This window comes from Uloborus diversus, chromosome 7 (assembly GCF_026930045.1).
Source record: "Uloborus diversus isolate 005 chromosome 7, Udiv.v.3.1, whole genome shotgun sequence".
Classification (NCBI taxonomy): Eukaryota; Metazoa; Arthropoda; class Arachnida; order Araneae; family Uloboridae; genus Uloborus; species Uloborus diversus.
In genome coordinates, this window is record NC_072737.1 from 67,426,124 (window position 1) to 67,442,329 (window position 16,206).

Below are 16,206 nucleotides of genomic sequence, written 5' to 3' on the forward strand. Positions count from 1 at the left end.
TATGATTAATTTATTCAAAGGGAAACCATGGAAGTGAAAAATGATGCAGATGATGAAACAACTTGGCTGGAAAGCCTTGGATTAAGCCAAGATGCTTTACTTGCTTCAAATAACAGGAAACCGTATCCTTTTTATGTGATGTCATTTGAATCGGTTTTTTCAGAAAGGGCATAAGTCACTTTTTTTTTTTTTTTCAAAATTGAGTTAGCTGTAGTTTTTCCATATTTGCATGTAAAGACTCAGACTAACTTAGCAGGGAAGTCCATCCTTGTACAACAAACCACTTTATTTAGCGGTCACATTTTTCGTTTAGTGCAGACGTTTTCTGCACCAAACGCAAAGGAAGAAATAGTAAGACGCAATGGCAAGATCATAGAACTAGATTTTTTGGGGCGTAATGGAGTAAAAACAAATAACTCCTTTGATCTAGCATAATTTCGGTAATGGTAATTATCTCCCAAATTAAGGTTTTGGAAAAAGATTCTACTGGGCAACAAATGTTTTCAAATATCAACATTCATGATGTTTAAATTTTCGATAGAACATCAAAGGAATGGTTTCAAGCTAGCGATTTTATAGACGGTTTTCAAGTGAATATTGCTAAGTAACGCTTGTCGGCTGTACTACCTTTGCCAATATTGAGTATAAAGGGAAAATTTTCATATTGTTGTAAGAAATAACAAGTATTAAGAATCATAATTCAGTGCAATTTTGAACATAGTCATGCTGATATGTACATCAAACTTGGTACACAAAACTAGGCAAGAGAAGGATAGAAAAAAAGATTTCCATGGAAGATGTATAAGGTTCATTCAAATAAAACCAGATCAGTGCGTCTTACTTCACATTACACGTTAGACGATGCCACGTAACTGCATGTATGGAGACACCATCTATTGCTAGAGAGACTGACGCATGCGCAACACTTCATGTTGCACAGTGACAGTGCAGGGGCACAACCAGGGGGGGTTCACAGGGCCTGTGCCGCCCCCCCCCAGAACGCTAATTTGAACTATTTTCAAAAATACTCTTTTTTTTTCCTATTAGAACGAAGATGAACGCGCTTTGAGAAAACAAATTTGTTCCAAAGTAAGCAGGGACGACAAGAGGTCACTTAAAACTTCCCCCTCTCTCCTTTTCGGCATTTATTTTTTCTGTAGCTAGGAACTAATCGTTCATAACACTATTTCTTCTGTTACCGCGGAGCGATCGTTTTCAACATTGCGCAATCTCAAGTCCTATTTAAGAAGCACAATGATGCAAGAATGCTAAAATGGATTAGCACAGCTTTGTATCAACAAAGATATAGTTGTACAACCAGTTGAAGTTATTGAAGAACTAACCTAGAAACAACGATGGTTAAACTTTGTATTGTAGACAATAAGACAATTTTATAAGTGTACACATGCAATGTGGGTATTTAGGACTCATCAAGTGTATGTGATTTTATTGATTATTTTGTTGTATTTTTAAGTGATTTCATGCCATTTTAATGTGTTCCTTTTTTTTCTTTCCTTGAATGATCTTAAAAATATGAATAGTTTAGAGCTTTTGGTGATAAAAATTCGTGTGCATTTTGATTTATTTCATTAATATAGTAAATGTAATAACAAGTATTGATTTCCATTTATTAATTTGAACATCTTACCACCATACTGTTGTTTCAAGTACTTTAAAGTTTATTCTTAACGTGATTTCAATTCTGGCATAAGAACAATGTTTTTGCAAGAGTTTTTTTTAAAAAATTGCAAAACTTGTAGAATTTTAAGGAATTTTACTAAATAATATTCATAATAATAATAATAAATATATGCTGATGTAAAGAGAAAGAGAACGCTGATAGTGTTGTAAAAAAAAAAATTTGCCCCCCCCCCCCCCTAAAAATATTTTCTGGTTGCGCCCCTGTGACAGTGTGGTTTAATGCCAAAGAGTAGGTGATCATACAAGTTATCGTCCACTACAAAACATGTCCTTTTTTGACCATAAGGGCTCACACAGGGGGGAAGGGGCCCATTGCTTGTCAAATTCCTGAAATGGGGTACCATTATCAATGCACAGCATTATCTAGCCACTTTACAGAGCCTTAGACGAGCCATTAAGTCAAAGCGGTGAAGACGACATTGCAGTAGTTTCGGTGGGAAACGCTGTAGCTGAAACATCCACCATGCATCCTTTCACCGTGCAGACTTTTCACTGTGTAACTTTCATGTTTTTGGACCTCTAAAGTAAGCCATTCGCAGACACACCAGATATTATGGATATCACAATCGACGACGAAGTGTGTGACTGGGTTCAGTCCTGGATCCGATAGCAACCTACTAGTTTCTTCAAAAATGGAATTGACCGCCTAGTGTCGCAATGGGATAAATGTGCCAATGGTTTTGGCTATTATTTTTGAGTTAATAATATCGTAACTGTTACTTTAGGCTAGTGACCTGGTTTCATTTGAATGCCCCTTATATTTGATAAATATGAATATAGTTTTACACACATGTAAAACTTTTGCTTTTTATCTCTTTTTTTTTACACCAGACTTTATTATTTCACTAAAACAAGGCAAGATAAAGAGGAAAATACACAATGTTTTTTCTTAAGATAACGAATTTATGAATACGGACTTCACTAATTATTTTTGTCACTTTATGTTATTTTTTAGTATTATAAATCAGTTTGAAACAAATCTGTTTCACTTGATTAACATTTTCATCACTCCAAACTAGTCTTTCAGGATAATTATTAGAGAAAGGGCATAAGTACAAATTAAAAAAACAATTTAACTAATTGCAGTGGCAAAATGAAACGTAATTTAAAGTGATGTAATGATCCTACTTGTGGTTAGATTAGTCATAAACATTTTGTTTGAATTTGGTTTATTTCTGAATGAAATAATCAACCCCCTAAACAGTCGGCCCAGTCGGGGATCCCCGACCAGCCGACTGGGCCAGTCTGCCCCTGACTACCTCTTGCCCTTAGACAGAGGAAAGATTCACCTACCACTTGTACTTGTTATCTCCAAATTTTTAATTTTGCCACTTACATTTCTTTGCATCTCACTGCCTCAATTATTAATTTTATTGTTTGCCTAAAATCATTAATATCACATTTTACTTCTAAATCTTCATACTCTAAATATATTTCGTTTTGTATCTCTGTATTTATACTTTTTACTTTTTGTTAATTTACTTTTTATTCTTCTTAAGATAATTTGCAAGAAATAATTTTTTAAAACGTCAAATAAAGTTTTAATGATGATTCCCATTGCACATAAACATGCATAAAAATGTCTCCAAACTTTGTTCTCTTTAATAAAATAAAGAAAACTGGAAGAATCCCGGAAAATTGACCATAAACCAGAGTCTTTGGTTTACATAGAAGATTCAGAAACACAAGCATTGGTGAATTTTCTTTTAAATTCCCAGTTGTGTACTTCGAAATTTGGTCCTATGGCTGGAATTCCTCCAACATTGTTGGCTCCTACTGCTTTTCTTGGTGGAACCCTGCAGTCTCTAAAAGTAAGTTCTGTATTTTGTTTGTAGAAATTATTAAAAGCTTTGTTTTATTCACAATGAAGATTTCCAACTAATTGTGAAAGTTGTTCCCCCCCCCCCCCCTTAAAATTGCTGTTGGATGATACCCTTCTTTACCTTACCCTTCCAGTGGATCCTTCTGCTGGTATATGAGAAATATCATTAGTCATTATAAACTAACACTTATAGACAGGACTCTATCTTTCTAAATTCGAAAACATATATTTAATACCATGAACTACAATACACATACAAATTCACACAATGAAGTAAGAAGACAGAATAAAAATGGACTATTTATTTTATTTTATTTTTTTTTTTTTTTTTTTTTTAATTAATTTTTTGCAAGCTATAAAGCCTTTTGGATCTTATCATTGATTTTTTATTTTTTTTTTTTTTTTGCAAACATAATTTGCGGACTAGGTTGGTTCAGAAATGCATGTAAAAAAAAGAAAGTTTCTCCTAGATAACAGGACACTCCTCAATATTTTTAGACTTGTGGATAGTAATATACTGGAAGAATTTTAGCTTCCGAATTCAATTGAAAGAGGGTGCTCAAACCCCTCCCCCAAACTTCATAAGTATGGGGAGGGAAGTTTAAAAAATACATTGAATTGAAAACACAATGCTACGTATTATAAGATTCACTAGTAATATGCGTATACATTGTAATAAAATAATTATTTACAAAAAAAAACCTGGGAAAATTAAATGTTTCAAAATTTGACATTTTCTATGCTACAGCTGAATGTTAAATTAAGGGGTCATTGAGCACCCTCTTAAAATTTGAGTGAGAAGCTAAAAATTTTACAGCATAATACTATTATTAAGTCTAAAAAAATAGGGGATGTCCTAAACTCTAGCTGAAAAAAGCGTTTTTTTTTTTTTTTTTTTTGAACCACCCTATTGCAGACGTTTTGTTGAAGTTAGCAGTAGATTGAAAAAGTGCTATTTTATGCTACTCATTGATCATTTTATTTTATGCAGGTGATAAATCTTTTTGGATCCTATTGTTGATACTATTTTTTTTTTTCACTTTTGTTATTTACTTGCATTACGTTAAAGCAAAAGTAAAGTTACATTAAATGTATTTCTGCATAATGTATTTAAGGATTACAAAGAGCACATCTTTCAAAATGTTACTCGCAGGGTTTGGTTTTGGACTGTCCAAAACCGGTTTAGGACAGGACAGGTGGTTTTTACCGTCCAAAAGTGTCCGAAACTGTCTTAAACTGTCCAAAACTATGCTAAAGCTAAAGGGGTGTAATCTAATCAATTTGTATTTACTACAGTATTTTTAATGCATAAATATAAATATTAATGAGGTTTAATTAATGAGTATTTGATAATACTTTGCTCCAAAATGTTCATTTAAAAAATATTTTACTTAAAATAAAATGCCAATAACTCTATCACATAAAAATTTCCTTTTGTAACAGTTGGTAGAGCCATGAAAGGAAATTCACATTGCTAACAAGACAACTAATTTCAATTACATTTATAACTCAAAGGAATGTTATTAAATGTACAATATTTTTTAAAATGCTTCATTTTTTTAATGGTTTTTGCAAATAAATTTTGCGTGATGTTTTAATGAAAATTATTTTTTAAATCATAGATTAAAGAACAAGAAATTAATGATTAAACACAACTTATATTTTAAAACTTGTGTTATTCTTTTTTTAGTACATATTTTTAATATAATACATTCCGTATTTACAAAAAATTGTCATTTATTGCATTTAAGTCAATTATTGCACTATACTTCGAACATTTTCTTTCGACACATGCATGAATGTTGAAACATTTGGTTTATGGAAACAAAAAAGAGAAACTCAGGCATACAAATTGAAACATTTAATGACGAATTTAATTTCTACGTAACTAGATTAAAATCTGCTGTATATATAAGCTATATACATATTTATGCTTGAATGTTCATATTAAATAAATGTATTTAGTAATAAAAAAACAACATAATTTTGACACATTTTGTTCTGTTTTTGATATTTTCTCACAAAATATGGTTTTTTTAAAAATAGTTTTGGACACTTTTGGACACAAGGGTTTCGAACCGGATGGTAAAAACCTCGCCAACCCCGCTTTCATTTGCACACATGCACAAGCATAAGTAAATTTGGTTACCATTATCAAAAAATAATAATACTAATAATAACAATAAATAAATAAATAAAATAAACTCATGAATACAAATTTAAATTAAGAATTCAACTTCTGTAACTAGATTAAAATCAGCGGCATAAATAACTAGTATGTTCACATTGAATAAATGTTCAATATAAAACTTTACTTTGGTGCATTTTATTCTGTTTTTGGTTTTTTCTCATAAAATACAATTTCTCTAAAAATATAGTTTTGGACAGTTTTGGACACATGGGTTTTCAACAGGACGGTAAAAACCAGGGTTTTTACCATAGTGTCCAAAACCTTGCCAACCCTGGTTACTCGCACAACTTGCTTTCAAGTAGAGATTCATGTTCCTTTCGTAAAATTCGAAATTATTATTGTAAGGCCAACAGTTATGATTGTTGGTCCTGCTATCATAATTTCAAGCTTTATTCTGCCAAAATTATTTATATTTGTTCTTCCACTTTAATTTAAATTTTTGGGAATCTTACCACATCTGGAAAAAGAGTACCTTAGTTGTCAATGGTTTGTCGAGCGCACCCCCTTATATTTAGAAATCTTTCCCGTGAAAAACTTTTTTTTTCTGTGGCATTTTTCCAAGGTACAAATGTCCTTGTTGCTCTTATGACGTAACATTTCCGGTTCTGGCTAGTTTATTTACTCCTTTGGATCTTGTGTGTCTCGTTCACTTGACCGCTAATTTTCACTTGTGGGCAAATTTCACACTATTTTGTCCTAATGTAGTATCCTCAACATGACACTTTTTTTGACATACCTATTTAATTTACTGTTTGATTAGTACAAAATTTTATTTTGAGTTAGTTCTACCAACAAACAAACTCGAAATAAATCAATGTGCTAATCTCTAGTCTAGAGATCACCCTTATTTAGAAAACAGATTTTCCTCTTTATTGAATCTCCTCTTTATTTCTGCTTACTGGTCAGGGGCGTAGCTAAGGGGGGGGGGGTTGGGGACAACCCCCCCCCCCCCGAAAAGTTAGTCTCAAAAAGAAGAGAGAAGAGAAAGAAAAAAAAAGAAGAAAAGGAAAAAATTCCAAGCGATTATACATATATATATATACATATATATACATACATATATATATATATATATATATATATATATATATAAAAGAAGTAACCCCCCCCCCCCCCCGAAAGGTTTCAGGTATTTTTTTTTTATGTACAGTCGAGTCTCGACTTACACAAGGGATGCATTCCAAGGACTCTCGCGTAAGTCGAAATTTCGCTTTGTAGAGAAGAGTATGTGTACGAATTTTTTATTAACATACTCAATTATTTTAGACATTTTTAAACAATCCTCAAGCTATTTTAGACCAAATCTGAACTATAGCGTTTCTTGCATAAAAAGCTAAATTTTTACTGTATTTAAAAAGAAAGCTGCATTATTCAGCATAAAATAGTGTTACAATGCACAAAATCAATGACCCTTAGACTGTGAGCTTTATATTAAACCTAAAGTCTGGACTTATACGGAGTGCCTTTTCTTGACTTTCAATTGTACATATTGAAGATCCACTCATACCTAATTGACGTGCTACCTTATATCCACTTTTTTCAAGCGTATCAAGGATCTTAACCTTTTCTTAATTTGCCTCAAGCTTTCACTTTTTCTTTCGATCTTAACAAACTTTAGACGAAGCATCATGCCTAAGTGCTACAATATTTCATCGCCTTTCATATTTAGAATTTAAAAAAATAAATGAAAATATGGAGTTATTATTATAAATATTTATGCGCAGTAACAATGCAATGTTTAGACTAATGTGGTATGGGAACTTGGGCAGTCAGTGATGCTAAAAGGGTGAAAGTACATCCACAAAACCAATATTTAATAGTCAATATTGAAGCCGACACTTAAGACCACGATTACTTTCCACATATTTTCGTGTTGCGAGCGAGGAATTCGCATCAGCTCTAAAATTCGTTGCTATTGAAAAACTTGCATTATAGCCATTTCGAGTAGGTTGAATCGCGTTGTAATGGGAGTCGACTGTATTATTTTTCATAGCATATAAATCTGTTGCATTTGCAATCTAAGAGTTTTCACAGTATTGAGTACAAAGTTGATTCATTGCCATTAGAATATTGTAAATTAAAGCTATAAAATGCATCTTTCTGCCTTGCAATGTAACTTGTTTAATTTAGTTCTGTTTATTTCATTTGTTCCAATTCCTTGGTTTTTGCCGTTAAGATTCCTTGAAATTGTTTGATTTGCTGTCTACAGTACACAAGCATCAAACGCAGCAGTTCTCAGCCTAGGGGTGGCGTAGAAGAATTTCAAGGGAGGCATGTGCATTAGGGTGGGCCGAAATAAGCCGAAAAAATTTTTTTTTCCGAAATCAAGTTTTGGATAGCGCGCAAAAGTTGCGTGGTGAGCTAGTTAGCACTCACAAAAAATTTCTTGGATATTAAAAAATATCTAGCCGGCGCTATTTGACACTAAAAAACCGAAAAAAATGAGAAAAATGAAGTTTTGTCGAAATTTTTTTTAAAAACTAAATTCCAAATATTTTGCTGGAATGCAGCGAAAATGCTATGTAATGAGCCATGTTGAGCCCATAAAATGTTTCATTGATTTTAATGAGCATTTAACCGCTCCTTTTCAACATCAAAAATTGGATAAAAATGCAAAAATATTGAATTTCTTTAAAACCTATTGTGAAAATTATTTCTGAAATTGAAATCATAGACTAATTAATTAAATAGCACTATTAATCATAGTAATTATTATCACGCAATAATATCATACATTTTCTAGAATTACATATAGAGATAATAAAATTTTGAAAAAGAAATCTTCAAATTTGATTTATAATACCTCATGCATAATGAATATTATTTTTTGGAATAATATTGTCCCTTGTTATCGAATGATGGAAGTTCTTTCCTAGCTTGAAGTTTGGCACGAATGTATCCATCTCGTGCAGTTTCACCACGAACTTATATTGCAGCTTCGGTTAGTTTCACACAACGTTTCACAGCTTCTGTGTGACAGGGAAATTTCTCGAAAGTGAACTCTGTAGGCTGTTCTTTGCACATTTCTTTCAATTGTTGGTCTTTTAGAAGCATTGTAAGAGGTGGCTCTGTTGCAACACAGTTTGCCCAATGAACTAAATCAACATAACCAACGGTTTCAAAATTGAGTTTAGGACGCTTAAAAAATCGTACACCATCCGAGCTCTTATCTTCATATTTCTAGAGTTCAGAATGCACCTAACAGCTAATTCCCGAATGTATTTTCTTGAGTCAAACAACATTGTCAACACTAGCTGTTCAGGATGAGCGAAATATGCGTTATTTGTTACCTTATCCACTTTTCCAATAGCCATTTTTCTTACTGTCCTTTGATCAATAAGAAATTGTTTTTCTCTATCAGGGACTTTTGCTTTTTTTCTGCAATTACACGAATATAAATCTGCGCATTTGCAGGCACAAACGTCAAACAAAGTCGTAGCCTCTTCTTTAAATTTGCCTCGCTTTGATTGTAAAAGTTGCGTCTTTATATTCTTAGCATTTTTTGTTGCGCTATTTTATTTAGAATAATGAGATAAAATCATGCCGATCACTCTTCTTATCGAAACAAGGGGAAGGGAAGCACGTCCCCAAATATCAATAACTTTTTTTGCAACTACAGTGGCCACACTTGCAGAAGATGGTTGCTTACTTCCTTCTCCCTTTATTTGCATCTTAGTGAATTGATAACATCTGATAATGTCCTCATATGTTTGAAGAAATAAAGCATCGGGAGGAGACAAATCTCTACCAGGTCCAAATAGAAGACTACTTGTGCTTGCTCTCGTTACTTTCTTTTTCGCGCGTTTCTACATAACAGTCGTGTTGTATACCAAAACAAAGATAATAATACAATGACATTCGAAATGTCCAAGACTTCAGAGGATTCACATTTTTTTTTTTAATACTCAAGGGCTCTATTTGTCAAACATATATAAAATAGTTATGAAATAATCTTAGGAATAATAGAAGCAGTTGAGCGCCGTTTATTATCCTGGAGAAACAATTGGAACCGAAGATTGAAAAATTAGCACCTTATGTAACTATTTTTTATTTGAGTGTGTGCATTTTTTAAAATTGGCGTACAAATGTCGCAAAAAATTGATTGAATTTTCACTGTTTTTTTCTAAATAACGTATTGTGTAACATTTCAGTATTTACTTATTTTGAAACTACTTTTATTTATTTATTTTTTTTTTTTTTTTCATTTTTCCCATGTGTCAGTCTTAAAGGAGCGTAGCTAAATATTCTACGAAATGTATAAGTCTTTGAGGATTTCAACTAATTCACTGACAGATAATTCTAATGTTTGCTGAAACTAACTTCAAACTTTTATTTTTAACCCCCCTCCCCCCCCCCCTCCATTTTCTTTTCTTTTCTTTTTCTTTTTTTGGGAAAAGTGCATTTTTGCCCTTTTTTTTCAGTTTTCAAGGTCAAATAGCGCCGGCTAAATATTAAACAAATTTAGCGAATTTTTTTATGGGTAATAACGGGCTCATATAGCAACTTTACCGCACTGTCCAAAAACAGATTTCCAAAAAAAGTTTTTTCGGCCCACCCTAATGTGCATATAAAGGATAAATTTAAAAGTAAACTAACAGTCATTTACTTCCTTTTTTGGTCACGTGTGAATCTTAAAAAGCAGTATCAGCTTTCTCGTTGATGTTAAAAAAGTGCCTGATGTACAGCACGCCAACCTCGTCTAGATCCTAAAAAAAAATTATTTATTTCTCTGTTTCTCGGATTTCATAGGTTCTAATGGTAATATGTTCAAAAGAAAGTTTTGTGTAGCAATGTTGAAATTGTAGTATAAAATTATCTACCTTTTTACTGAAAAATTAGCTTCAATTAACTTAATCAGTTTTCTATTCTACTAATATTAACTACATACAATTTAGGAGGGGGGGTGGCATGATCTCATGTCAGTGGTCAAAGGGGGCGGCACGCTTGAATGATTGGGCACACTTGATCTAAAAAATAACTTTTTTGTTTCTGCTACTCCATTAGTTTTGACATCACCTTTTCTACAGTAGCCCCTCGTTATATCGCTCATTCGGATATACAGTAGAACCTCTCTTATCTGAACCTCTATTAACCAAAACTCTCCGTTAACCGAAGTCGGTTTCAATTCTCTTTTTTTTTTCCTATTATTATCTAAAATTTTCTCTAAACGAACATCCATTTTTAAATTTTTTCTCCCCACATTTCTTTTGCATGTCAGCCGTTTTTTCCAAACTACGAGTGCAGATAAATAGTTTGGAATTCCTTCTCACTAGCTCAATTCTTGGTATGAGTATACTCTCCAATACTTTCAAGCGTTCCTGTTCTAAACAAAAACACATGTCATTTCGAAATTTGGAAGGTCATACTGCGGAGGCCCAGAACAATCAAATGTTATTGCACCGTCTGATTGTAAGCAAGTGCAAAGAATCACCTCTTTTGTAATCTCAAGAGCAGAGAAGTTTTCTTCGCAGCAGAATTTGAAAAGGGGGAGGTCACTCTGTGTCACTTATCCTTTGTGAACCTATTCCAGGAAAAGGGAAAAGAAGGAAAACCCGTTTGCTGTTCTCTGTCGCGTTGGGCTGGGCAGCTGGCCAGAATTCGAAATTTCCCGGAAATTTCGTGCTAATCTGTGGGTTCTCTTTTTCTGCTCCTACATTTTCGATCAGAATTTTCTTGAGTGCTATCAGTGAAGTTGGTAGTTTTGACCTGCCGGGGGATCTGATAGAACTAACGCATTGTTTTTCTTATTTTTGAAATTCATGGTTTCTTCTTTATGATGGCTTCCATTAAGAGAAAAAGAATCGTATTAACCATACAGGAAAAATATGATATTATAACGAGACTAGAATCTGGTGAAGCTGTTACAAAACTTGCGAAAGAGTTTCACGTTGGTGTGTCAACCGTGAGCGAAATGAAAAGAAACTCGGAAAAAATTAAAAAGTGTTTTGCTGAGTTTGATATCACGAAAGGTGCCAAATTCCGAAAAACAATGAAATTAGCCGATCATACAGATTTAGATGCGACTTTGTACAAATGGTTTGTGCAGAAAAGATGTGAAGGAATACCCCTATCTGGACCAATGATTCAAGAAAAAGCTTTGATTCTCAACTCGAAGCTTGGTGGTTCTGATGACTTCAAAGCCAGTAGTGGCTGGTTAGAGAAATTCAAAATTCGCCATGGTATAAGGCAACTCAATATCGAGGGGGAAAAATTGTCTGGAAATGTCGCAGCAGTTGATTCATTTGTTGCAAAGATTGAAGATTTGATAAGAGATGAGAATTCATCCCCAGATCAAATTTACAACTGCGATGAAACCGGACTGTATTGGAAGGCCCTTCCTGAAAAACTTTAGCTGCGGTAAATGAAACTTCTGCTGACGGAAGGAAACGAATGAAAGATAGAGTCACTGTTTTAGCCTGCTCCAACGCATCGGGTTCCCACAAGCTTGAACTAGCTGTTGTTGTTAAAAGTAAGAATCGGAGATGTTTTAAGAATGTAAACAGATCTGCTCTTCCTGTACACTATTTAAATCAAAAAAATGCTTGGATGGATTCCAATTTGTTTTCCAAGTGGTTTTTTGATATTTTCGTGCCTGCAGTGAAATCTTGGCAAGAAAAAAAATATTTGAATGGAGCGCTTCTGTTATTCGACAACTGTCCAGCTCATCCGGAACATAACTCTTTAAAATCTGGTAACATCCGGTGTTTATTTTTGCCCCCCAATACAACATCTCTGCTGTGTCCTATGGATCAGGGAGTCTTAGAATCTTTAAAACGACGTTACCGAAAGCAGTTTATCAGAAAATTACTTTTTGAAGGAGATTCTGAATCTGGTGCAGTTTCAATAGTTGAGTTTTGGAAAACTATCAACATCAAAGACTGCATTTATATGATCAGTGACGCGTGGGAATCTTTGCCGCAATCGACACTAAGACGAAGTTGGAGAAAACTTTTGCCGAATTTTTCAAGTGGCACAGATGAAAATGCTACTGACATTGCGAAAGATATTGTTACTGAGTTTTCAAGCGTTTTCAGCACAATGAAAGGCTTTGAAAATTGTGGTGATAGAGAAATTACAGATTGGTTGAATTGTGACATGGAAGATGCAGGCTTCCAGTTGCTCAATGATGAGGACTTAATAGCAGAAGTCCGGAATTCTCCAAAAGAAGATGATGATGATGAAGATGAGAATGATTCTGGAACAAATAAGATAAGTAACAATGATGCATTTGAGAGTTTTGCAAAAGGTCTTGCTTGGTTGGAACAACAGGAACAGTGTGATTCCTCTGAACTCATGATTTTAAGAAAACTTCGGGATAGAGCTGCACGGTAAAGGACGGCGAAATTGCACCAGATGAAACTTCCATTTAAACCATTGTAAATTTTGTTCCAGAAATAAATTAATTTTCATTTATAATTTTAATTTCTTTAACAGTAAAAATAGCCATAACAGTTGAACGACGACTCTACATATTAAACTAGATGATTATAGATGAATTCTCGATTATCCGAAGTTTTCGATTATCCGAAGTAGGTTCAGTCCCAATTACTTTGGATAATCGAGGTTCTACTGTATCGCTCTTTTCTTCTGTCTCCCGAAATATTTAAGCTTAAAATAAGGAATAAAAGCTTTGCTTTAAGTTTGAAACCATTTCTGAAAACATATGGTATTGCTCAGAGAAGGTATTTTTCTTCTTTATTTTGTCAATGAACAAAAGAAAACTATTCTGAATTCGCTGGAAAAGCAGCAGTAATTCCTGTCATCCGAATGTACATACCAGCGCATATATTTCAGTTTCAAATTTTTAAACTAATTAACGTGTTTTGTATTGATACATTGCCTTTACAATGAGTGAAAGACATCAAGCAAGTGTCATACTAGCCCATGTAGAAGAGAACATACTCCCTTCTTTTAGTACAAAAAAGATTTGTGCTTGGTTGCACTAACCAGGATTTGCATCAAAGAAAGGAAGAATGTTCTGGACGGGCAAAATAGTTTTTTGTAAACAATGTGACAGCAAGTCAAACGGATTAGAAAGTCTATTGGGAATGAGAGGGTATTGGAATGCTCACTCTTATCTCGCGGTAGCTCAGAAAGATTATCTTCATTCCCCATTTGATGTTTTTTACTTTCAGACGGTGAAAATTTACTTAAATTTCAATCGTGTTTAAATATCAATCGGTGTGATATTCGTGAACTACATCGAAACCATTAGAAAATCATTTCAAAAAGAACGAATGCTAATTTAATTGTGTATTGGACTTATGACTATTTTTAATGACCTACGTTATATCGCGCTTTCGGATATATCGCACTTTTTCTTTGTCCCCCGAAAAGCGCGATATAACGAGGGGTTACTGTAATTATAATTTACTGGAAATTTCATAATTTTATTGTAAATATTTTTTTTTCAATTGTTATGCAATGTTTGAACTATATACAGTGAAGCACCATTTATAAGTTTTTGAAGGGACTGCATGGAAAAACGTATAATAAGTATACGTTAATATGCATTGAACACTGCAGTGACCAATGTCAAAACCTATAAATGATAAAAACTTGTACAGTAGAGTCTCTAAAATCCAAGTCTCAAAAGTTTGAGGTTCTGCTTAATTCGAGGTGCTTTGTCGATATTTTAAAAAGATATATTTTTTACGGACAAAAAATGTTTTAATCTAAAAATCGAAATATTTTGCTATGCTTAGAACTTTCCTGACAACATACAATAAGGCACATGACATGAAAAATTCATTGACTGTTAGAGATTGATTAAGAGATGCCTTGCAAAGAGTAGGAAGTATGTTGATACGAAAAATAACTTGAAACTAAAACATATTGTTTTGCCTTAAAGAACGAACAAACAGCTCTTTTGGAATACCCGACTGCAATTAAAAAGGGGAGTGCAAAACTCGATGTTGTACGAATTGTATAAAACAAATTTTTGTTCTGCTTCTATGAATAACGTTTTTGTATTATGTGAGGTACATATGTAAGATCACACATAGACACAAATGTCACGACAAAACTCGTCAAAATTTATTCTAGGATTATCAAAGGGCATTTTTTTCGGTTGCCTGCTAATCTACATACAAGTATGTGTAGACATCAAGAAAAAAACTAATCCAAACTCGTTTACGGTTAATTAAAACACATATTTATGTTGAAATTTGAATTATAAATTTTTTAAGGAGACAATATTTTCTTTTCATAGCATAAGAAGTAAACGTTGCATGTCCTTTTGTAATCCAAATATTTTTTCGGGTAATCCGAAGTGGTGCGAGCCCCAATTACCTCGGCTTTTCGAGACTCGACTGTAAAAGAGAAACATATAAACGGTGCTTCATTGTGTAATAAATATATAACTTAATTTTTTATCTTCATCTTTTGTAGATACGTCACGGAAAAGTTAAGATGGAGAAAAAAGAGTTGGAGTCTGTAGAAATTAGTGGACCTCTGCTTCCTAATGCTATTCATTCCTTGTGTTCATTATTTAAAGTTACACAAAATGGTCAATTTTCATCGACATTGACTTCTTTTACTCCCAGTGTTGCATTTTCTATGGTTAATCCCCTATCTCCTATTTTACCTTGTATATTTGCTCAAAATAATGTTACCGATTGCGGATTTCCTTCAGAATTTGTGAAAAAAATGTGTTCTAAACCGGGAGAGTCTGTTATTAGTTCTATTGCAGTAGACGATGGGCTTTTTACTTGGAAGTAAACCCAGATAACGCAATTTTGTGTGGTAAATGATACCTGACAAAATAATTGCTGAATTGAAGCAATATTACTATTCTTCAGTGATGGAGCTCCAATGAAATCGAACAGTCACTGGAAAAGGACAAATTCTTGAAAATAAATAATCCAGAAAATTTATTTTTCAAGAATGCCAGAAATATTTAGGTAATTTAAATAATGTGAACCAAGATACAATCATTAAATCCATAGAAAGAATCATCCCTGAAATTTAAAAAAAAAGAAAAGAAAATTGCTGTCTTATCAGTAATATTCTGTAATTCATAGTAAAGTAGGGGTAAAAAATAAAAAAAATCCTAGTTTATTGTAAAATATTTAATAATCACATTGTAAAATTTTGTATGAAATAACTTTTTTTTTTTTTTTTTGCAAAAATCACGTGAGAATTTAATTTTTTTTAAATTGTTATGTATAATATTCAGTCCACTTAAGCTGAAACACTTTTCTCAGGTACTTTTCTTCTAAATATCTACGTTTATACTCAGGAAACGTAAAATTAGTTTACTTGCTACTACTACTGCTATCATTCCTTCCATTAAATATCAATTTTGATATTAATATCAAAAGGAAAATCCAGCAGTTTTGTTTGCAAATGCAAAATGTTTTTAATAGTAAAATGTTAGGAAGATGTCCCATACATATTGGTACAAATTTTTTAAAAAAATCATATAATACGGACTTTTGATTTCTGCCTGTTTGCCTTAAAGATTTGCCTTAATATTTTCTGTGTTTGTTGA

The 16,206-nt window shown here is 33.0% G+C and overlaps 1 protein-coding gene across 1 annotated transcript in view; it reads left to right on the plus strand.

Annotated features, from left to right (window-relative positions):
- Positions 1 to 15,662, plus strand: part of LOC129225711 (protein downstream neighbor of Son-like) — a 71,191-nt gene extending 55,529 nt beyond the window's left edge. Inside the window, exons 11-13 of the mRNA XM_054860198.1 lie at positions 21 to 122; positions 3,317 to 3,512; positions 15,105 to 15,662. Of these exons, the coding sequence (XP_054716173.1) occupies positions 21 to 122; positions 3,317 to 3,512; positions 15,105 to 15,434 (628 nt within the window). The 3' untranslated portion in view covers positions 15,435 to 15,662. The remainder of the gene's footprint in view (positions 1 to 20; positions 123 to 3,316; positions 3,513 to 15,104) is intronic.
- Positions 15,663 to 16,206: the final 544 nt, after the last annotated feature.